The sequence below is a fragment of the Callospermophilus lateralis genome, chromosome 10, assembly GCF_048772815.1.
Source record: "Callospermophilus lateralis isolate mCalLat2 chromosome 10, mCalLat2.hap1, whole genome shotgun sequence".
Taxonomy (NCBI): Eukaryota; Metazoa; Chordata; class Mammalia; order Rodentia; family Sciuridae; genus Callospermophilus; species Callospermophilus lateralis.
In genome coordinates, this window is record NC_135314.1 from 68027600 (window position 1) to 68050778 (window position 23179).

Genomic DNA, 23179 nt, shown 5'->3' on the forward strand with positions numbered 1-23179 from the left:
CTGTCTCTAGATAAAATACAAAATAGGGCTGGAGATGTGGCTTAGTGGTCGAATGCCTCTGAGTTCAATCCCCAATGCCCTCCCCACAAAAAATTGGGAATTGTGGTAGGTGCAGTGGTAGGGATTAGGAATAACAGTTGACAAAGTAATCTCTGCTTCTTTCTGGATACTTTACATTTGAGAGGTCTATTTGACATCCCAGGCCTGGCTATCAGCGTTAGACTAGCCAGAAAATTCTTGATCCTACCTCACTACATATTTAAGGAATGATTAGGATTACAACTATTTACAATACAACTGAACCAGGTAAACTCTCATAATTTTAGATAATTATGATGTGAATACTAAAATATAATTAAGATTTTTAACTGTGGGTTAATTTTTTTGCATTTGTAAAGAAGTTCAGAACTGTACTAGTCTTGTAGTCGTTTTTCAACTTAATTTTTTTTTTTACTAGCCAACATTTTTTGGACAAATGTATAGCTATGTAAATTAAATGTCAATAAATTTTAAATTTCTGCAAGTTGTTTTGATCAATCAGTCAGTCAGAATGATGTATCATGCTGTACTCCACTTTGCCAACAAAAAGCCTTAAAAGTTACTCAATGTTTCTTTCTATTTTTAAATTCTCTTGTGGGAGAGAGTTATGTTTTGTTCTTAAAATAGTAAAACGAATAAAATTTCAAATGGTACAGAATTAGTTATGGGGAAAAAAACCCAAGTAACAAAGAGCCTCCTTTATAAACACATTTATTCTGTGTTCTAACAATCCATTATTTCTCCAAAAGGAGAACCTCTGCTGCGAGTTTACTAAATACAGTTGCAGATTATTTTCTACACATTAACATGCATACTCAGTCCTTTTTTTAAAAAAAAATACAGTCTACTCTTTTCACTTAAAATTAATCTTGGAGATCTTTGCCATCATTAAATATGTCATAGTATTCTGTGGCTTAATTATTTTATTATTGATGCACATTAAGAATTTTTAGAGTTTACTCTGTTATAAACAAGGCTAAAATGGACACGCTTAGGCATCTTTGAACATATGTATTTATGCTCGTATGTAGTTATTTCTGTAGAATAGATTATAGAAGTGAATTTCTGCATCAGAAGGAATACATACCATTAATCTTGATGGCTGCTGTTAATTTATCCTCTAAGAACTGGGAATCACTTTGTTCTTATACCAACAGTGGGTAAGACTGCCCTTTGTCTCATTTCAAATCAACACTTAACAGCCAGACATGGTGGCGTACACCGTAATCCCAGAGTTTAGGGAGGCTGAGGCAGGAGGATCGAAAGTTCAAAGCCAGTCTCAGCAAAAATCAGGCACTAAGCAACTCAGTGAGACCCTGTCTCTAAATAAAATGCAAAAAAAAAAAAAAAATTAGGGCTGGGATGGAATGGCTCAGTGGTTGAGTGCTCCTGAGTTCAATCCCTGGTACCCACCCCATCCCCACTCTCCCCTCAAAAATCAACACTTAATATTAACACTTAATATTTCATATGTGCTTTATCCAAGAAGCAAATTTTTTTATATTGTTTTAGTTTTTATTCTCTTCAGTATTTTTCATTAACCATGTTTTCTAGCTCTTTGGAAAGAAAATATTGAATATATAGTTTTATGCTGAAAGCAGACATAACCAAAATATTTAAATTTAGTTTCACTGGTGGAAAATAGAAGGTGAAATGTGTGAGATGAAAAAGAGTGGAGGCCTGAGATATGCCCAAAGACACGGAATTTATAGAGAGATGGCAGAAAGAAAGATGGAGGCAGAGGCTGCGAACTGGCTTTATGGACAGAGAGGCAGGTAAATGCAGAGGATGGACACACAGTGAGTTTGAAGAAAAGTCCAGCCACTGAGGCACGGAAGGCCTGTCCTGGAGAGGACACACTTCCCTTACCCTCCACTGCAAAGACTGAGGAGTTGAGAGCTGACTGGGTTCTCTTCGTTCTCCTCCATGGGTGCATCACACTGGCCTTTTATCTTCAATCCAGTTGTAGGAAAAATAGAGGAAGTGCCAAGTTTACACAGGCTCCCGATTCTGGATGTAGATTTCAACAAACATTCTTTCATTTGTGAGAGACAGATTCATTGCTCTGAAATTTTAGAAGTGAGTACATACACTTAATTAGCTTGTTTAAATGGTAATGAGCAATTGTAAAATTCAAGTTGCACACGGGCATGCAGATCATCTGGGATCAGGCCACCTCACTGACGGACATGGAAGACAGCACATTTTGGGGCCTTTGCTAGTTAAAATTAAGCACTAATGCAGAGTTGGCACCTTTTGTGCCTCCTTTCCTTTCTATAAAAAAAAAATACTTAAATAGGTTAACTTACATCATTTTGAAGAATTAACTCATTGTTTAGTCTCCTCTTGATTTCCTCCTGATTCTGAAAAAATGATTTGATTTAAAATAAATGATTCAAACCAGATAAAGCATGAGATTAGTGTTTTCTTTTTAAATGATATTCTAGTATGTAGTAACTAAATTTTTTTTTTTTACATTTAAACTTAAGTTTTACTGTTTTCTTAATGTAACAGAGACTAATTTGGAATACACATAGGTTATCACTTAACTAAATAATGTTCATTGTAAAAGAAAACCAAGGGAATAAGTTGATAATTATTTTACGTTAGATTTTATGGGTATTTATTTCCTGTAGTTACCCATATAATCATCTCTGAAAAGTTCTTAAATTTAGCAATAATAAAAACAAAGTTATTATAACTTGAATTCTTTATTAAGCCACTGAAGTAAATGACTATAGGATGATACATAGGATTTTTTTGTTGTTGTTTTCTTTTGGGTACCGGGAGTAAACTCAGGGGCACTTGACCACTGGCCACATCCCCAGCCCTAGTTTGTATTTTTATTTAGAGATAGGGTCTCACTGAGTTGCTTAGCACCTCGGTTTTGCTGGCTGTGAACTCGTGATCCTTCTGCTTCAGCCTCTAGAGTCACTGGGATTATAGGCATGGGCCACTGTGCCGGGCTATAGTTATTTTTTAACATTAGCCTTTCTGTGTTTTAACCCAGCAGATTTCTATAAGTCCTTCCAACTCTTAGAAGAAAAACAATTCATCCACTGACTCATTTAATTTTCCCATCCGCAGTGCACTTCTCCAAAACACTTATTGGGGAAATTAGATAATAATGAGGCATAATGAGCTCTTACTGTGAACCAGCTTTGTTCTAAGTTCTCTAGCTGTATTGACAGCTTTGCTTCTCATAACAGCCCTGAAGATAGGCACCATTGTTATCACCCACTCAGAGATCAGGAAGTAGAATCACTGGAAATACCATTTTACACTACAGTAAGGAGTACACCTCACCTTGAACCCAGGTAGATGAACTCCAGACAGTTTTACTTTTAACATATAATCATGAAGTGTTTTCTGTCTAGAGTATATCTGTACTGTTTCTGTTGAGATAATGGAAGAAATTCTTAAACTGTAAACAGATTCTAGCTAAGAAACATTTAGATTATGTGTGACCTGTTTGATCAGCAATCAGCGAAACATTTGCATTACTGCTTACATTGTTTAAAAGTCAGATCATATAAAGGCAATTCTAAATCGAGCTATCATTTAACAGCGATTACTATTAACATAGATTCCAGAGGTTGGCAAACCTTTTCTGTAATAGGCCTGATAGTAAATATATGTGTGCATTCAGTCCTCTTACATAATTTTATTTTTTTATCCTTTACTTTTAGAACCATTGAAAAATGAAAAACCGATCTAGGTCTGAGGCTGAACCAAGAGAAGTCAGTGGCTCAGTTTGGCCCATAGGCTGGTATAAATTTATTGGTGCATATGGATTTAGACTCCTGCATCTGCCTGAGCAAACACCTGTCTTATACATCTTAAAACATTTTGGCTTTAAGAAAGATCTGTAGGTCTCTACCTGCCTCTTGCTGAAATGTTGATATCTTTATTAGGGTTCTCCAGAGAAACAGAACCAATAGCATATAGTCAGTGACTTTATTGTGGGAATTCTCCCTCAGGATTATGGAGGTTGTCCCACAGTCTGCAGTTTGCACACCAGCAGACCAGGAAAAACCGGTGGTACAGTTCAGCCTGAATCCAAAGGCCTGAGAAGGTGCTGCAGTTTTCATTCTGAGGCTAAAGGCACAGGAACTAGGCAGGGAGAGATGCTGATGTAAAACCTGGAGTTCAAAGGCCTGAGAACCTAAATTTATGATGTCCTGGGTCAGGAGAAGATGTATGTCCCAGTTCAAACAGAGATTACCTTATCCTTCCTTTTTTCTATTTTGGCCTTCAGTAGATTGGATGATGCCAATCACATTGATGAGGGTGGACATTCTTAGGCTACTTATTCAGAGGCTAGTCTCTTACAGTAAAACCCTCACAGACATCCCCAGAATGTTTTATCAGCTATCTGTGCATCCCTCAGCCCCATCAGGTTGACACATAAAGCTAACCATCATATGCCGTATAAACATTGAAGATGTCAGAGAATTATGCACTCCTGATATTCCCGGAGTTTGAGAGTGAACGCTGCTGCTTTAGGAGTTGCAAGGGACTAGATTGGGCCACAGGTTCCACAATGCCACTTTAAGAGACTAGCAGAGGTGAAGACAGGAAGGAGCTTTCATCAGTGTGGCTGCACCGAGGATCTAAGATCTGTGTTCCAGGGGCTGACAAGTACTTTGAGGCTACAGAAAAAGGGAACAAAAGGAAGGGTGGATGTGTTGCATAGCTGGGGTTTTTCATAGCAGGCAAAACAGACACTCTTGATCAGACGGTTATCAGATTGATCATTATCTCAGGACTGGTTCCATAAAACTCCAGGGAAGTCGGCATCCCCTGAGAGGCCATTTGGTTCCCACTGTTAGATGATTGCTCTTGCTTAAGGGAACAGCCATGGTTTCACTCATGGAGTGACTGCCCCTGCTTAGGGGGTGAAGTCATCATGGGGTGATCTGTCTTCAAGGCTTGCTGCTGCTTTGGGGTCATTTTGGTTCCTTGTCATAAAGATGCTTATATATAGATCTGTTGTTCCTGGATCCGAGCTAAAGAACAGCAGAAGAACTCAGGAGGAAAAAAAAAAAATGTCAAAAAGGCAACACAGAACCAGGGATGGACCAGATGGAGCTAGTTAAGTCAGTGCCTGGACTTTCTTTCACTGAATCTGCAAACCAAATATTATTCTGGAATGTTTCTTTCCATGATGGTTTAAACAAATATTTAGAAGCCTAGTTCCAAGAAAAGTCCTCTATAACAGATTCAGATAGTGTCAACTGTGTTCATGGAGCTTCTGTTCTGCAGAACTCTTCTAATTCACACTTTGTTCTCTTGTGTTTATAGAAATATGCATTTTTCTTTTTCCTTGATTGCTCTAGAGCTCTTTGCTGTCACTAAAACAATGGACCTTGAAAATAGGTTTTTTGAGCAATAATGTAGAAAATGTGCTCTTAATAGCTTTAAGATGATATGAATGTGTGTTTCTGTGCAATTCAGTTAGAGATAATTGTTTGGAGACTGGGAGAAGAATTTTATCCAGTGCCAATGATGATCTGAGCAAGAGGGCTGTGCATATTAACCAGAAACTTTGACAGTGGAGCACTTGCATAATTTTTTTTTCTATTTAAGAAAATGACCATTTTATATGTACAAGTGAACATGTGTGGGGGCAGAGATTTTCTTACCTTGTTCCTGAAGTTCCCTTGCAAAAGTGCCATTACCAAGTATTAAAAGGCAAGGGATTACTTCTTAGGTATAAAGTTTGCTAATTTACCAGCTGGATGTAACTTGCTTGATGAATCTTCCTTAATAATTGCCTATCTCTGGAGTATGTAGTAAGTTAAGGAATATTCCTTTATTCTCTTATATTACTTTAAAATGACATTATGACTTGATTAGGTTCTTTTTTTTTCCTTTCCAGAAAGTATCTGTATGTCACGTGTTCTTTTAAAGGAACACTTAAAAATGAAGTAAAAAAGGCAGAAGAAGCAGTAAAGATCGGTATGTGGTTACCTGTGGCCCACGACACTACTGTTCATTCACTCAGCAAATGTTAATCAGGCACTTATGAGACATTCGCTGCTGTAGGTGATGCTGGAATTGAATGTCATTCCTACCTCTGAGAAACTTCATAACACATTCCTTTATCTTTATCCCTTTATCTCTGGGTTTGTTTAATTGTGATCTGATTTGTTATTTTAAGCATGATCCTGATTATACTTGGAACTTGAAAACCTGGTGGTCGTGATGCTGTGTTAGATCACAAGTGAGACCAGCATCACATCTACATTAAAAAGGCTGTTCTGCACATTCAGTCCTCCCACAGCAAGGACAAAGCCATGCTTCCCCTGTCATCTTGGGGTAGAAATAGCTCTCCATCATATTTCATAGATTTTAGAGCATTTTCAGTCAGCTAAAGGTTGACTCATGCTTTTGAATTTATGTGTAAACTTAGGTTCTATAAATTGTCATGCCTAAGAAGAAGCCCAATAGAAGAGATTTAAAAGGCGTATGAGCTATGAAAGGTTTTCTGAGATTATAATCAGTATGCCATTATCTCTGGTCATGACTGTGTGTATAGAAAACGCTCACTTAAAAATTGCTTGCAAGAATCTCACTGTATTGTAACTAACTATTAAGCTTCTGCTTGTAGCTGAACTTTCACTGAAAGAAGCACAAATCAAAGTAAACCAGCCTGACATAACTTCTTCGTCCTCCGCCAAGGTACGATGTGGAAAGAGTGATCTTAAATGGCAAACAACATCACTTGCTTTTTCCTGGGCATAGATGTATGTCCCTTATCATTTACTTCCTAAACTCTTAAGCACAGATGAGCTCCAAAGATTGAGTTGATTTTAACACAGGTATACAAAAAAGTTGAATTCAGAGAAAAAAGAGACTCAGCACATAGGGGGAATGGCTAAGACAGCAAAGATGAACGAAATGTGGGTGAATTTGGTATGTGGGGAAGAGCAACTTATTTAAAAGGAAAGTAATAACAAGAAAAGGAGAAAATAATGAAAAGCTAGCAGGAAAAACCTAGCCTATCCAGTCTCCTTGAAAATATCTATTCAACTTTTAGCTCTCCATGGACCCAAATAAATGGGGAAAGCAAGAAGAGGACTAATAAGCAGTCCTTCTTTCTAGTGCTAGGAATTATATCCCATAATTATGAATATTAATAACAATGCTTCCAGCTTACAAAGCTCTTTTCTTATGAGTTGCTTTGCACAGTTCATAAACATTCTTTGTAATCCTTGCAATATGCCCATGAGTAAGATAAGTTATAAAGAACTATTATTATTAATTATAGTATATTGCAGCTAAGAGAAAAGGAATATTGCTGCAGGATATGTATTGTAATCTTGCTAACTTTTACCAAAATTATGGTACAAAGCTTTCCTCACTATGACTCATTGAGCAGAATATCTATTTGCTTGAATACAAAGGGATGAGCAGGAATATGGGGGTTGGGGGCGGGGAATGCTTTTCTTCCCCACCTTTTTCTTCCACTGGCTAAATGTCTGAACCTTTTCAATGACTTGCCCCTAAGCTTTCAAGGGCCAGGGTCGTGTCTGAAAAAGCCCCCTCCTATCTAAGGGCTGGGAGTAAGGGATCAAATCAAAGAGCTGTGCTTGGTAATGCCCCCAAGCTAAATCTATCTAGGTTTTCTCAAGATTCTCTTACCTTTTCTTTTCTTTCTTTTTAAGTTAAAGGTAAACCTATCTTATTGTTATTGATTTTTTCATAGTTTAAGCTTTTTTTATTTTGTATCTAAGAAATCGATTCCCTTTGCTTTCTGTCGTTGAGAGTAGAGAGAAACGGACTCTAATAGGCCAGACCCTTGCTTTGCTGCCTCTGCCTGCTTCTTCTCACGACCCCTTTGCTCTGTGCTGATACTAGGAAGGGTGGGGATGTCTTTGACTAGTTTGCGTTGTTGCTCTGAGGTGCCCTGGTTACTTTAATGCAGAGAAGGGAGCAAAGCCAAATGACCTGAATTTTTGATCTTTTAAATACTTCCACGCAGTTGAATTTGAAATGAAATACTTACCAACCATTTTTTATTGTCTTACTTGAAAGACAAGGAAAATAGTATCAGTAGGTGGTATATCCATCAAAAGAGATATCCATCTTTTACTTCTGGTGAATGAAACTCATTAGAAGTCATTTCCTGTTTGTGAGAATGGTAGTGACCTGTTTTTCCTTTTTCTGCCTGGGTTACAGCATATTTGAGATAGGGTACTGAAGTAGCCAGTATATAAAATCGCTGGCATTAGAGCAGACTGAAAGGGAGAAAGCCTCCAGATGGGGTATTCTATGCAGGGAAATTTGGGGAGTATTGTTCAAAGGTATCTAACTTGATAGGAAGGAGACATTTTCTTCTGGCTATTAGCAACATTTATTAATAACTACTTTTTCTCTGAAAGAAGTCTTAGATAACATAATTGTAAATAACATTTTCTGTTCCCAAAAGCCAGAGCCTAGATACAAAAAATAACTTACCCAAGTTTTCATGAAGTTTACGTCAGAGGTATTATGGCATTATGGGTGTACAGATTCTTTCTCTTTTTAGAGAGGACATCTGAATATGTGCAAAAAAAGACAAATGGGTTAGGACTGGTTTTATGTTCTAAGCTTTTGGAATTTAAGGGTTTCTCAAATATCTACTGAGTATCTATTAAGCAGTGTGATCTGCCTTGAGATATTTGGATGATAGGATAATAGTACTCACCTTTCATTAATTTAATGGCTTTATGTTCTTTCCCAACCAAATGTACTTCTCTAGGATATATTACAGAAAGCTTTGGAAGATGTAGAAGCCAAGCATAAGAATCTTAAAGAGAAACAGAGGTAAGACATGAGTTTTTCTGTTTGAAAGAATCCTCTATGCTGTGTTAAAACAAACTCTGATTTCTAAGTGGACAGACTTGGTGGTTATTGTGACAATTTCTCTTTTTCAGCTTGTTATATCTTAGTATATTTATCCTAAAATGATCAGCATTCCTCAACCAAGATAAAACAGTGTAACTATATATTGGTGTGTTTACATAAGTATCTACATAATGTTCAAACTTCTGAAAAATAGTGAGAAACGAGTTCAGCATTGGTAGTTGAATCTGCCGTTATGTCGGGATAAAGAAGTGCACTGCCCAAGAGATCCACAGACAGCTTTCCTGTCCCTCTGTTCTTTTTACTTAACTCTAGAGGGTTGGTCCCCATTACTTCCTTTGTCTAGTGAACTGAAACTTAGATAGGAAATAATATTTCAAGTAAGTGTATCGTTTATATGTGCCTAAAGTAAAATTAACAAGATTATGTAAAAAAGAAGTAAAATATTTACATTTGTAAGGCTGACTGTAGCACAAATACTGATCAAATTAATTTGGGTATAGCCACTGCTGCCCAACTAAGGTCAGATTTTGAAAACTGATATTTTTGGGAAACCCATTTTTTAGAGAAAAATGATTCATTTTGGTTTTGAACATTACTTTTTGGTGAATCAGCCACTGTCATATAACTATAATCTTCCTCAAAACTTAAATTTGAAATGATACTTATGCATTTATAAGAATAATTAAAGAAATGTCATAGAAATTTTAATTGAAAGGCAACACTTTCTCTGAAGTCTTCAGAGTGAGAAACCTTGTGGATGACTTGTTTATAATCATAGTGTAATTTATAAAAAGTGAATGTCTATATTTCACTACTAATTATGCCAATTTTCTTGAACTTGTTTATGTAGAAAAATGATACTTAAAAAAAACTTGAACATAATCAATTTGTCACTTACTACAGAGTGATATATCATGTCCTCTTTTGTAGTCCCTTAAACAGTACTCTTGTTTAGAGTTCTGATCTCCTAGTCGAGTAAAGATTTTTGAGAAAAAGTTCAATCCCTGTTTACCTAAGATGTACATGCATTTAATAAATGCATGGTATGTTGACCATGCCTACAACTTCTCATTGAGTCTGTGGTACTCTGTGATACCATATCCACAGAGGTGGACATATGGAACTTCATTATTTCCTTGAATCACCCCAGTAGGTCTATCGTGTCTGTCGTAATAGTACATGGTCATGAACCTGTAGAGAACAGCTGTGTTTGTGGAGGGAGGGAGGCTATAAAGGGAGTACAAGGAAAGAATTCTACTAGTTGTCATTCTTGGTTAGAAAAGGAAAACAATATTTGTGATGTACTTCATTTGTTTCAGGTTAATATTTTAAAATTATCTTCTTTAGTCCTCATGACATCCCAAGTGACTAAGGGATGTCATCCCTATATTTTAGGTGAGATGGAATGTTTTAGTAGTTCCTCTGTAGTTGCCCAGTTGTTACAATGGTAAACTTGTGTTTGAAGTCAAGTCCACCCCTTCATATGACACAAACTTTTGACAGTTTGCAGCAACCTCCTCAGACTGTAGTTCTTTCTGTCACATTCTTCTATTTCTCAATTTCTGAGAAATATATATATATATATATATATATATATATATATATATATATATATATATAATACTTTTAATAGAAAAATCACACAAAACATAGTGCAGGACAGAAAAATAGGAGCTCATATCTGTTGCTCTTGTAAACTTGCCTTATTAACTTTTATTTACCTTTGATATTTAGAAAAGGTTAGAGAGAAAGCTAAAGAACATCTTTTGGCACATTCTGATCTGTATCAGATATTTGGAGACTTGAGAACATTCTGAAAGTTTGAAGTGACATCCAGTGTAAGAAATAGCTAAAATTTTGAAAAAAGTCAAATTAACATTTTCCAAAAATGCTAAAATGTACATATCAGATCAGTTAACATTTCAGAACTCTTTTGGCTTTTTCTGGCTTTTCTAAGTTTAACAGGTTTGTTTTTGAATCAAAGAATGCTTATGTTATTTGCATCATATCTATGCAGAAAACTTGGCTATACAGATACTGAGTGTATCCACCAGGTTTTGCAAAATATCTGGAAATGTTATATATCACTCCTTTATGTGTACCTTCTAAGTTTAACTATTAGCAGTTTTGTAAACTGTGTATTTTATTTAATAAATAACTTTTCTACATATAACTCTAGAGAATTAAAAAAAGCGAGAACGCTCTTCCTGTTCTTTGGAGTGAACATAGAAAACCGAAGCCGAGCTGGCATGTTCATTTACAGTAATAACCGTTTGATCAAAATGCATGAGAAAGTGGGGCCACAGTTGAAACTGAAGTCCTTGTAAGTATGGTTTTGTTTTCAGATGCACAAGCAGGAAAAGGGAGGTTGTATTAAGGGTTTGTGGAATGAGATGAGTGATTAATCCTAATGGGGGCAGGTGTCATATTCTCTGTTCACCCTTCCTGTCAATGTGCAGGCATTAATTTGCCTAATTTATATTACCAGTGAAGCTGTGTGCTTGCTCTAAAGCAAAAACACACTTTTGGAAACATTTTTTTTCAATGCCTTTCTTAAACAGCTTGATGTTTTAACCATACCTTGAGCCATCTCTTTGGGTTTTTAATGTTTCACCAATTTAAAAATAATACAGACACATTAAAGACATTTTAGAAGAGAAAAGAGAAGAAATATCCACAGGCTTGGAGAGCAACCATATTTAACATTCTGTACAGCCCCTACGTGTGTGAGGTCTTGCCAGTGACCTTCATGAGGACATGTTTTTTGAAGACTCCAGCCCTTTTAAATTCCAGAGTAATACATTCTGTTGTTTTCCAATGGTCTGTACTTCACAAGCAACTTTCATCAGTCATGTAGAGGCCTGAAGAGACACCATACAAAAGGACAGAGTCAGACAGAATATCCACGCAGAGTAGAAAGGGTCAAGAGAGCACTTATCACCTTCCTCTTGAATAGCAATTAATTTATTATTCACGCAGTATTATTGCTGTTTATGTGCCAGGCACTGTACTCATCTTTGAGGACAAAATGCTCAAGAACCAATAAATATCTTTTGCTAAAGAACATGTAGTTCAGGGAAAGAGATAAGCATTTGAATATGCTTTTTTTTTTTTTTTTCTTTTTTGGTGCAAGGCAAGCACTCTACCTACTGAGCTATGTCTTCAATCCCTCAAATATGCATTTTCTTTTAAAAAGCCATAATGAACTTTAAAACCTGAAATAATTGATTCTTTTGCTTAAAACCCCAGAGCTGTTTGTAGAAATGCCTACTACATCTTCCAGGGATCTGGCCTCTGCCTAGCTGTGAGCCCCACTCCTTTGCCCATCCCCAAACTCTTTGCATTCTGTTCCTCCCATCACCTAAGCTCATTTCTGCTTCAGGGTCTAGGCACTTGCCCTTCCCTGGACCTTGAGATATGTGTCCTATTAGACCTTCCTACTGTTGGTCCTAGTATGTCATTCAGAGCTCCAAAGTTCCCTCTGTAGGAAGGTCTTCCTTATTGAATAAGTAACAGCTGCTGCTGTCACCTTCACCTGCCACTGTTTGCATATTACAGCACCTACTGTATTTTCCTCATACCACTTATCACCATCTGAAATGACCTTGTTCACTTATCTGCTTATTAGAATCATACCAGTCACCCTTTAGTAGATGGGAGAACCTTCCTAACGAGGACCTTGTCTTTCTTGTTCTTAACTATATTCCTAGTTCCTGGAATAGGGCCACGTATTGTGCTTGAATGAATGAATGATGGAGTAAATGAATGAGTACTCTGTTAGAGGTGAACATCAACTACAATAAAAAGCATTTAGGAGAGGCAGTAAACCAAACGAGGGGAAGTCAGTTCAGGACTCCTGGATGAAGCAATGTCCACATTTAGACTTATAGTATGAATAGTGAAGGGAAGGCAGGTGGAAGAGCAAGTGATGAGAAACACAACAGACAGGCTCTTTGGTCTGGGAAAGTGTCATTTGTGTTCCAGGGTTGGGCAATGGGGAACCTCCAAAAGTGCTAGACAACCAAAGCTTTTTACCAAAACAAACAGGACGGGCAAAGTGCCCCAGGTATTTACAATCTGTGCCACTAAAAATGTGGAGCAAGCAAACCCCAAAACCCTCTGTTCCAATAGTCAGATCCTGTTGCCCTTTGGGATAATGAAACTCTCTGTTCCCTAGTAGAATTCACTGAGCACCCCACGAGCCTCTGCGAGGAGTAGAAATTCAGCCTGACTCATGAAATGGGGACAAAGAAAGTGACTTTTTGCCAGTATCATTCAAAGGATCATGCTGGTTTGTTCAGTAAGGTCCTCCATCACTGGTGTTTATGCTAAAAGGCTTCTTCCCACCAGCCCTTACTGTCCATGTAAGGAGATAGATTTGGAAGAAGAGTTGCATTGATTCAGTAATGATGTGCTGAAGGGATTTCATATGATGTGACATCTGGGATAACCATTGATTTATGATAATAAAATACAATCATGAGATAACTTGTTTGACTTTGACATGGTCCAAATCAAGAGAATGAATTTATTATTTTTTTGAAGTTGATTGCACCCAATAACCCCATCATAAGTTGAATGTGTCATAAATAAAAAATGCATCTAACACACCTAACCTACCAAACATCATGGCTTAGCTGACCAGCGTTCTGTAGAATGGGAATTATTTTCTAATTGGGAGCCGTGGCTTGCTGCCCACTGCCCATTGTTACAACAGAGTACCATACTGCATGTCACTAGTTCAGGAAAAGATCAAAATTCACAATTTAAAGCAGTTTGTTTCCTTCCTTTCTCCCATGAGCCCACCTGTCCTTTCTTTCCAGTACTGGGAATAGAACACAGGCTTGACAAAGGCTTTACTACTGAACTGCGTCCCCAGCCCTGTTTCTGTTGCATCTGAACAACTTCTACACTATCAAAAAGTTGGAAAATTATAAAATTTAAGCTATCACAATTCAGAGACTGTGAAGAATATATTTGGTCTTTGTACTTCATTCCTAACACAAAGCCCCTAAAATTTATAATTTCCTGAGAGATAGGAGTATCTCTTGATCCAGTAATGTGACTCTTGGCAGGATGGGTGTTGGTCACTAGAAAGACATCACCTTGAATCCAAACCTAGTATTTTCAGTACTACCACCCTTGAGGGAATAGAAGACAGGAGAGAAGCTAGATATAAGTCAATCACGAATTGATTATATCTAAAAAGTGGTGTTTAGAGGGCTTCTGGGCTCATGAATGCATCCACACGTGGGGAGGGTGGCAACTCCACAGGACAGAAGTGATCCTTCCAGACTTTACCAATGTTCCTCTTCATTTGGCTCTTCATTTGTATCTTTTATAAAATCCTTTATATTAAATTGGTAATCATAAAAAAGTTGATTGCAAATTACCAGCATATATTTGATATTTCTTTTTGTGCAGCGAAATTTCATAAAATTTATATGTGTGTTTATTCCATCAGACTTGGTGCGGGCGTAGTTGGAATTGTTAACATACCCTTGGAGATCATGGAACCATCCCACAATAAACAAGAATTTCTCAATGTCCAAGAGTATAATCATCTACTGAAAGTCATGGGACAGTACTTGGTTCAGTACTGTAAGGACACTGGACTCAGTGAGTATCCAATGCTTATAGTAAGCGATGCTTAAAAGGGTTCAAACTGTGTGATTTCTTTAAGCTGAAATGATTATATAGGTATCCAGTAACCTAAAGCCCCCAAAGAGTTCCAACTTTAAAAACAGAGAGAGAAGGGCTGGGGCATAGCTCAGTGATGGAGTTTTTGCCCAGTGTGCTCCAGACTCTCGGTTTCATCCAAACACTGTAGAAAAGAAAGAGAGAAGAAAAAAAAAAAAAAGGTGAGATAGGAACTAGTTTTAGAACTTTTACCAGAATATCATGTGAAAAACAAATCAGCAGACTAGAAATTATAAGAGGGCAGCCAGAGAGCAGAGTGTGGTTGTGTCTGACTATGAGGAGGGAGACAGAAGGTCTCCAAACACGTTGAGAAGCCACCAGAGGACATGGGGACTCCACAGTGCAGGAACACATGAGCCTGTGCAGGCCCTCATAGACCTTAGAAGCTCTTAGAGCATTCCTATATCACACCATACAATAGTAATCATTGTCCCTGGGTAATACGTTAAACATTGTTATGTATATTTAACACTTATTAAGAATGTTAATTCCAGTGAGATTTCACAAAATCAGTATGTTTAGAAACTTCAAAGATAAACTTTAGTTGTCTGGAGAATTTGACCAATCCAGGTCACTTCATTCCTCAGTGATACTTAAACATTTAGGTGGTGTGCTGCTTATTAAAAATGCATCTAACACATCTAACCTATCAAATATCGTGGCTTAGCTGACCAATCAAATAGACACTTGTTTTTAACTTACTCAGATGTAGGACTTCATGTATGGAAAGAAATTGACAAGCTTCTGTGTATGTGTTATGAGTTTGTTCAGTGATTTACATGAAAGTATGTATAATTCATTTGTGTCCAAAAAAAAAAATGTCTCTCCTTGAAACGACTTAAAATCTTATTGCTAGGCTTAATGTTGGAAGTTTAGAATATTTTCTTTTCTTTTGTACCCACCCTATTAGGACCTAAAATTTTCTCAACAGTGAAACAGAGGGAAGAGTACAGGAACTCAGGGGAAAGTTAAAACAGGGAATGAGATTACATGGCCTAAAACCTGCTCAGTGTGTGATCTGTGCCTCAGCAGGCATTTGTCCACTTGGAGGTTGTTAGAAAGCAGAATGAATTCGAAGCTCCACTTGAGACCTACTGATTTAAAATCTGCATTTTCACATGATCTCAAAGTGGCTTCTCTGCACATTCAAGTTTGAAAAGCACTGCTCTGAAGAGCACACTCATGAAATTTTTCTTTGGGTAGACATACTTTTTTCACATGCGCTTTTTTTCCCTCAGAGAGATGTTTGAAATTACAATATAGGAATGACTCTATTGTTTGACAGGGTCTGTTTAAAGCTGTGGAAAATGTAGGAAGATATTAATGTAAAACATAAATATAAACAGGGAAATATGAATCACACATCCATGTCCTGGTTTTTAAAGGGTGTCATGACATGGTACTAAAGGAAAACACTATGCATTGGAAAACTGTCAAACTCCCCATTATTTTCATATCTTCACTACGATCCCATCCTTGTCTTCCTCACAAAGATGTAGGTATTGAATATAAGGTCAGAGGAGTCATCTCCATCCAGCATACACTTAGGAGAGGTATCCTCCACTCTGTTCGTGGGTGGACCTCTCATCCCCTTTCCCTGTGTCTGGGTACAAACCCTGCAGTTGTCTCTCCAATCTGGGTATCACGTGCCAGCCTCTCTACACCAGCTCTGTGTAACTCTTTGTCCTTATTCTATCTATTTTTTTTCCCAAACATTTCTCAAGGGACATAATAGGGTTCAAAATAAATATATTTATATTTTTATTGTTACTCATTTATCACATCTTATTTTCCTGTTTCTATAATTGTCTACAAGTTGATTGAGGGCTAGCAGATTCTCTCACAAAACTCTTCGTCTAGAAGGAAGACAGAGAATGGAACAGGGATAGCAAATAGCAAGCATGTGTAGTTGTTCATACATCTCACAACTTCATTCCCAAACTTCATTATCAACCTGAAACAAATCATGAAGGTCAGGATTGATAGTCTCAGTAACTTCTGAGGAGCTTCGTCTTCAAGGTCTTTGCTTATCAATTCCTACAGGGGTGCGGGACAGAAGTAATGTAATGCTTAACTAATACTCTGAAAGCTAGTATTGCAGGGCACACATTTTTAATGAAAAGTATTTGGGTAGTTGTTTTGCCTTATAAATAAAAGATGCAATCTTTGTATTTGCTGTAAATATGATCTGATTCTGTGGAAAATTGGGCTCTTGTAAAAATCGAATCAGCAGAAAGGGAAATGGAGAGGTAATGACTTTGTGTCATTTATCAAATCTGCATTTACTTTTGGCACAGTGGATGCTAAGAATCTCAGAAATATTTTTCTTGACTCTGAATCTGACCTCAGCTCGCTGTCTGCTACTGTTTTCTAAAGCTTTATGCTTCCTTGCAATAAGATGGAATTATTATTTCAGCTTTGGGGAATAGGGAGAGAAGAAGACAGAAAAGATGGGGAGAAACAACAAATGAAGTTTGAGTTAGAACAGAAGCAATTATGTAGAAATGTGTTACTAAACTTTTCCAAAATAGATCAGAATTGAGCTGATGTGTTAAAATGAAATTTGTGGTATAAAATTATGACATATTTTTTTTCCAGCAGAATTCAAATCATAGGTCCTCAGTTTACAAAGAGGCTAAATTACATTTACCCAATCACCCTAATCCCCTGTACCTCACAGTCATTAAAGCCTGAGCAAGGGCTTCCCATGAGGAAAATCGCTACCTCTTGAGGCAGGCCATGAATCTTGGCACCACTCAGAGTCCACCCTGTCTGAGAACTTTCAGTTCAGAGGACATTGTGATCTTGAATGCTTGCGTTTGCACAAACTGATAAGTTGAAATTCTTCTAAGAGGATGGTTTTGCTAGGAGGGACCTTTGGGATAAGTCATGAGAGCAGAGGCCCCCTGATTGGGATTGATGCCATTGTGAAGGAGACACAGGGAGGCTCCTCACCACTGCACCAAAGTGAGGTCAAAGGGAGAAGATAACTCTGTAAACTAGGAAGTGAGCACTCACCAGTCTCTAAATCGACCAGGATCTTGATCTTGGGTGCCCATCCTCCAGAATTATAAGAAATAAATCCTATTGTTTATAAACCACCCAGTCTAGGGTATTTTGTTAGAGCAATCCAGATGGTCTAAGATGACTTGACAATTAGAAATAGGATTGGTTCCTAACAGAGAAGAATGCAGCCGGAAGCCAGTTTCTGGGAAGTGATGAGTTGTTAGCCAAGCCAACTTGATCCTTCCCTTTTGGGGCCACAGGATATATGCCTAAAGCCTTTCCAGAGGACAGCCCTTCAGGTATTTGAAAACAAGCTGATCTCCCTCTTCAGTCTTGTTTTATCCTGACTAATATTTCTTTTTTTTTCATTTTTAAAAATTTAATTTCTTATATGTGACAGCAGAATGCATTACAATTCACATTACACATATAGAGCACAATTTTTCACGTCTCTGGTTGTACACAAAGTAGCGTCACACCATTCGTGTCTTTATACATGTACTTAGGGTAATGAGGTCCATATCATATCCTAATAGTTCTTATTATTGTTCTTCGTTTGACATGGAATTGAATATATTTGCTATTCTAGCATTACAATGATAAGTTTATTGCCTAGAAACAAAATGTTCCCAGTGAAACCTGGACATCCTCAAGTGAAATGGTCTCATCATTTTTCTTCTGAGATTTTGTAATGTTGATGGTGTAGCCTAATCATATATTAACTCTCAGTAAGCACATTGACTCTTACTGTCTTTATTACCAAAAATTTTCAACAAAATTTCTAATGTGTGTTCCTATAGAGCTACACTTCTCTCTACTTATATTTTTCCAGTTAGTGTTTTTGGGCCTTACTGTACCATGAAGCACTTTACCTTATTAAATTTTATCACTTTATTTGGTTTCATTCATTCGAGTTGTCAGGGCTTTTCTTTGAATCTAGTGCTGACTTATAACTAACGTATTGTTTTTCCATATTTGTGCAAAGCCTGGCTAGCATTTTCTCTGTGATTTCACATAAATCCTATTGCATAGAGAAAGAAACACAAGCTCTGGGATCTCTCCTGATATAGAAATGGGCACATGGCACATGATTGAGGACAGTGAACCAATTGTAGGTTTTCCTAGTGATGCTGTCATCTAACTCTTGTCAATTTCCAAGTTTATGCACAATATTTGTAAGATGAATATTTCTGTTAAGATAATGTCTAGTACTGGATATAGCTAGCTTCTCACAACAAAATTTTCTTTCATTATGTATTTAGTCTCTAAGATCTCAAAAGTGCACTATCAGAAAATGAAATATGGGCTGGGGGTGTGGTTTAGTGGTAGAGTGCTCGCCTAGCACTTGGTTCGATCCTCAGCACCACATAAAAATAAATAAGTAAAAGTATTGTGTCCAACTACAACTAAAAAAAAATTAGAAAAAAATGAAATACAATTTCTCGGCTGGGGATATATATTGAGTGGGAGAGCTATATAAATATTAAAAGGCGAAAACATGAGACAAGGCTGAGAAACAATTGATGTCTTGTTAATTTCATTTTCTAAGCTATAGGTTTTATGTATTTATTTTACTTTGTCTTAAAACATTGTGTTACAAATATTGTATTCTATTGTTTATATAAATTTTTGTATGGTGTTTTGGGTAGAATCATGTCCCTCTCAAATGCATATCTTGAGGCCCTACTTCCAGTATTTTAGAATGTGGCTGCATTTGGAGATGGGCCCTTTAGGTAGTATTTAAGTTAAAATGGGCTCTAATCCCCACTGACTGGAGTGTAAAGGGAGGAAATTTGGATACACAAAGAGACACCAAGGATGGGTTGAACAGAGAAAAGATCATGTGAGGCTGCAGCAAGAAGGTTTGGGACCCTCAGAAGAGACTCTGCCTGCCATTATCTTGATCTTGGACTTCCAGCCTCTGGAACAGAAAATAAATTCCTGTTGTTTAAGCCACCCACTCTGTGGCATTTTGTTATGGTAGCCTTAGTAAACTTAGTAAATTTCAATATGGAAATTTCAAAATTAGAAATAAAGAGAATATTGTACAGAAGCCATATAAACCCATCATCTAGTTTCAACACTTATCAATTCATAGAGAAGCTGATTTCATCTATATTTCTGGCTTTTCTCTCACCGCAATGAAGAAGACAATTCCAAAATTATTTCTAAGTTTTTAGAATGTGTTTTTAAAACAGTAAGTGCTCTTTGAAAACCACAGTACAAATATCACACCTAAAAATTGTCAATACCTCTTCAGTAAATAAGTACCCAATTGTTATTGTTCCTATTTCTGATGATCTCCTGTCATAGTATAATACATAGGCCCCTCCCTTCCTTCTGACCTCTTCGCCCCCACTTGTTTATACTTCCTATTTATTTGTGGGGCTGATTGTCCTATGGTTTCCACACAGTCTAGATTATCCTGCAGTATGGCACATTCTTCCAGTCTGTTTATTTTTTTTTTTTTTTGTAAATTGGTAGATTATGGACTAGCAGTTTGATCAAGTTCAGGTGTGCTTTTTGTGGAGTCATATATTATCCAATTATCTCTCTTTTAATGATATTAGAGAAATTAACGATCAATGCTCAAAATCCATAGAAGTTAAAAACAACTTGTATCGTAACACATTTTATTATTTCACTAGCTCTAATACTTCTATCAAGAAAAACTTTCTTACATATACTATTTGGTTATACATATTAGTTGGTAATTTGACTATGTAACAAAAGCAACAGAACTATGCTAAAAACTTGCTTTGAATAAAAGCTTAATGTAAGAGGAGTTAGAGACAATTAAAACAGTAAGACACGATTGACTCTAATTGTTTGTGCGGCATCAATGTATGCTTTAAAACCATTACTTCATGTCAGCTCCCAGCAAATAACAAGATGATTCAGAAGTTCATCAGATTGATTTTTATTGGGGGAAAAAATCACATTTTCAGATTTGATCCATTTACATTGCTTTCACCTGGTAATTGGAATTATCATCATTGACAGCACTTACGCTTCCTATTCTTTCTGACTACACTTGTATTATAATGATAAATGACATTTTTTACATCCACAGTCAAGTTTCTTGCTAAAATATCTCATAGGATCTCACCCATGTTGCAAATAAAATACTAAAAGTCTAGCACTCTTATTTTGTCTGGGAATTTGATACCATTTGATTCTCACAGTTTAGTTTCCCTCTCCAATTTTGAGCAAGACTTCAAAACTCTTTTCACCAGTCGGCTAACGTGTACCTTAGTAAAGAAGAGTAAGTTATATTCAACTACTCTGAATTTAATGCAACCAGCAATCTAATGTATATCATAAAGACTATAGGGAATAAAATTATACTATATATGGATTCATGTTAAATAAGTATATTTTGTCAGCTATTGCCAAAAAGACAAAGAAAAAAGGTAACTGTGAGATGATGGATAAGTTCAACGGTGTTACTATAGTAAGTAACCTTTATATTAACTATACGTGTCACATAAAGACTTGTCTACCTTAAATAGGTAGCACAGTAAAATTTATTTAAAAATATTCTTCCTATTTATGAAAAATAAAGCAATGCAATCAGAATTGAACATAAATTGTATTAATTGGAAGATCAAATATGAATCTTTAGCATTTTAAGAACATTAACTAATTCAGCAGGCTTCCTATATGCCTGAGTAATGTAAGGAGAGTCCTTGTAGAAAGTTAATCTGTAACCCAGATAGTAGAAAGACACATATCTGGCTAGGCTATTATCCTCGATAGCACAGAACTCTAAGAATGTGTTTTTGATTATTAAATTGAGTTTTGATTTCCACATTTTAGAGAGAATAAGAGAAATGAATGTATCCAAAGGAAAACAGTGATAGTACTAAATAGAAATATAGCCTAAGTACAGAAGGTAAAAGTTATTTCTTCCTGAGAAAAGAACCAGAGGAAGCACAACTTTCCTCAGTCTTGCTTTTGAGGGTGAACAAGGAGGTCTCTAGACCTTCTCCTATACTTTCCATGCACATGTGGTTTTCATTTGGGAGCCAAGTGGCCCTGGGGAACCGGAAAGTATACTAGGTAGTTCTTGAGTAACTTGGTCTGCCAGTTATTGTCTAAAATGGCACTATACATCATTCAAAAATATGCTACAGATGTTCAAGCATATGTAGTTGGGAGTAGTAAAATATAAACTTTCTCATAAGTGTTATTAAAAATGGTGCTGAGAAAACTGGATGTTATTTGTAGAAAATGGAAACTTGACCTCTGTCCCTCACCCTATACAAAAATCAACTCAAAATAGATTAAATACCTAAAAGTAAGATCTAAAACTACAAGAAGAAAAGAGAGAACACACTTTTAGACATTGATACGAGAAGTGACTTTTCTGGATGTGGCCTCTACAGCATACAAAACAAAATTAAAATAGTCAAGTAGAATTACAGATAATCTGTCAAATGGAAGAAAGTATTTGCCAACTGTTAATCAAACAAAGGACTAATATCTAGAATATAAAAAGAACTCAAAAAGGTTAACAACAACAACAAAACCCCCAAATAATCCAATAAAAATGGGCAAATAATCTGAATAGACACTTCACAAAAGAAGTACAAATGGCTAACAAATACATGAAAAAAATGCTCAGTGTCATTAGCTATGAGGGAATACAAATCAAAACTTCAATATTTCATCTCACCCCAATTAGAATGACTATTATCAAAACAATAACAAATGTTGGTGAGGACCTGGAGCAAAAGCAGCTTTCATACACTGTTAGTAATGTAAATCAGTGCAACCATTATGGGAACAGTAGGGAGGGTCCTCAGAAAAATAAAAATAGATTTGCCATATGACCCAGCTGTCCCACTTCTAGGTATATATCTAAAGGGAATGAAATAAGTATAGCAAAGAGATACTGCGTGTTTACTGTGGCACTGTTCACAATAGCTAAACTATGGAATCAACCTCAGTGCTCATCAACAGACAAATGGATAAATAAAATTTTATATATATGCATATATATATATAGGCATATATATATATATGCATGCACACAACAGAATATTATTCAGCCATAAAGAAGAATGAAATCCTGTCATTTGCAACAAAAATGGATGGAATAGGAAGATATTATGTTAAGTAAAATAAGCAGGACATAGAAAAACAACTACTACATGTTCTCATGGGGAAGCTAATGTGTTGGCCTGAACATGAGTGATTATTAGAGGTTGGGAAGGGTAGAGGGATGAATAAGGGAAGGCTGCATTTGCCAAAATATCACATTTCATTAGTATGTAAAATTTATGCATATTAATAAAAATAAAGCATTAGAAAGTTATTAAATTCATAGTTTGTATCATATATTTTCTTAGGTTGGGGGAATGGTTCTGAATATTTTTGCAGCTTAAAGAAGTCCTCATATTTAAGGTGGATAACCACTGGTAAGGAACTGTAGAGTGACAGTTCCCTTTCAGCTCCCTTGCCAGGTGAAATGATGCAGGTAACAGAGTGCGCTGGACCAACTTGCAGATGCCTGGAGATTTGCTCTGCAGCATACTGTGCTTACAGTACACTGTGTAATGGAAAAGCAGCTGCCACA

General features: G+C 36.6%; 1 protein-coding gene across 1 annotated transcript in view; it reads left to right on the forward strand.

Annotated features, from left to right (window-relative positions):
• The window catches only part of Morc1 (MORC family CW-type zinc finger 1), a 153862-nt gene that overhangs the window by 53365 nt on the left and 77318 nt on the right, over positions 1-23179 (forward strand). Inside the window, exons 10-14 of the mRNA XM_077110339.1 lie at positions 5921-6000; positions 6653-6723; positions 8786-8850; positions 11072-11215; positions 14357-14511. Of these exons, the coding sequence (XP_076966454.1) occupies positions 5921-6000; positions 6653-6723; positions 8786-8850; positions 11072-11215; positions 14357-14511 (515 nt within the window). The remainder of the gene's footprint in view (positions 1-5920; positions 6001-6652; positions 6724-8785; positions 8851-11071; positions 11216-14356; positions 14512-23179) is intronic.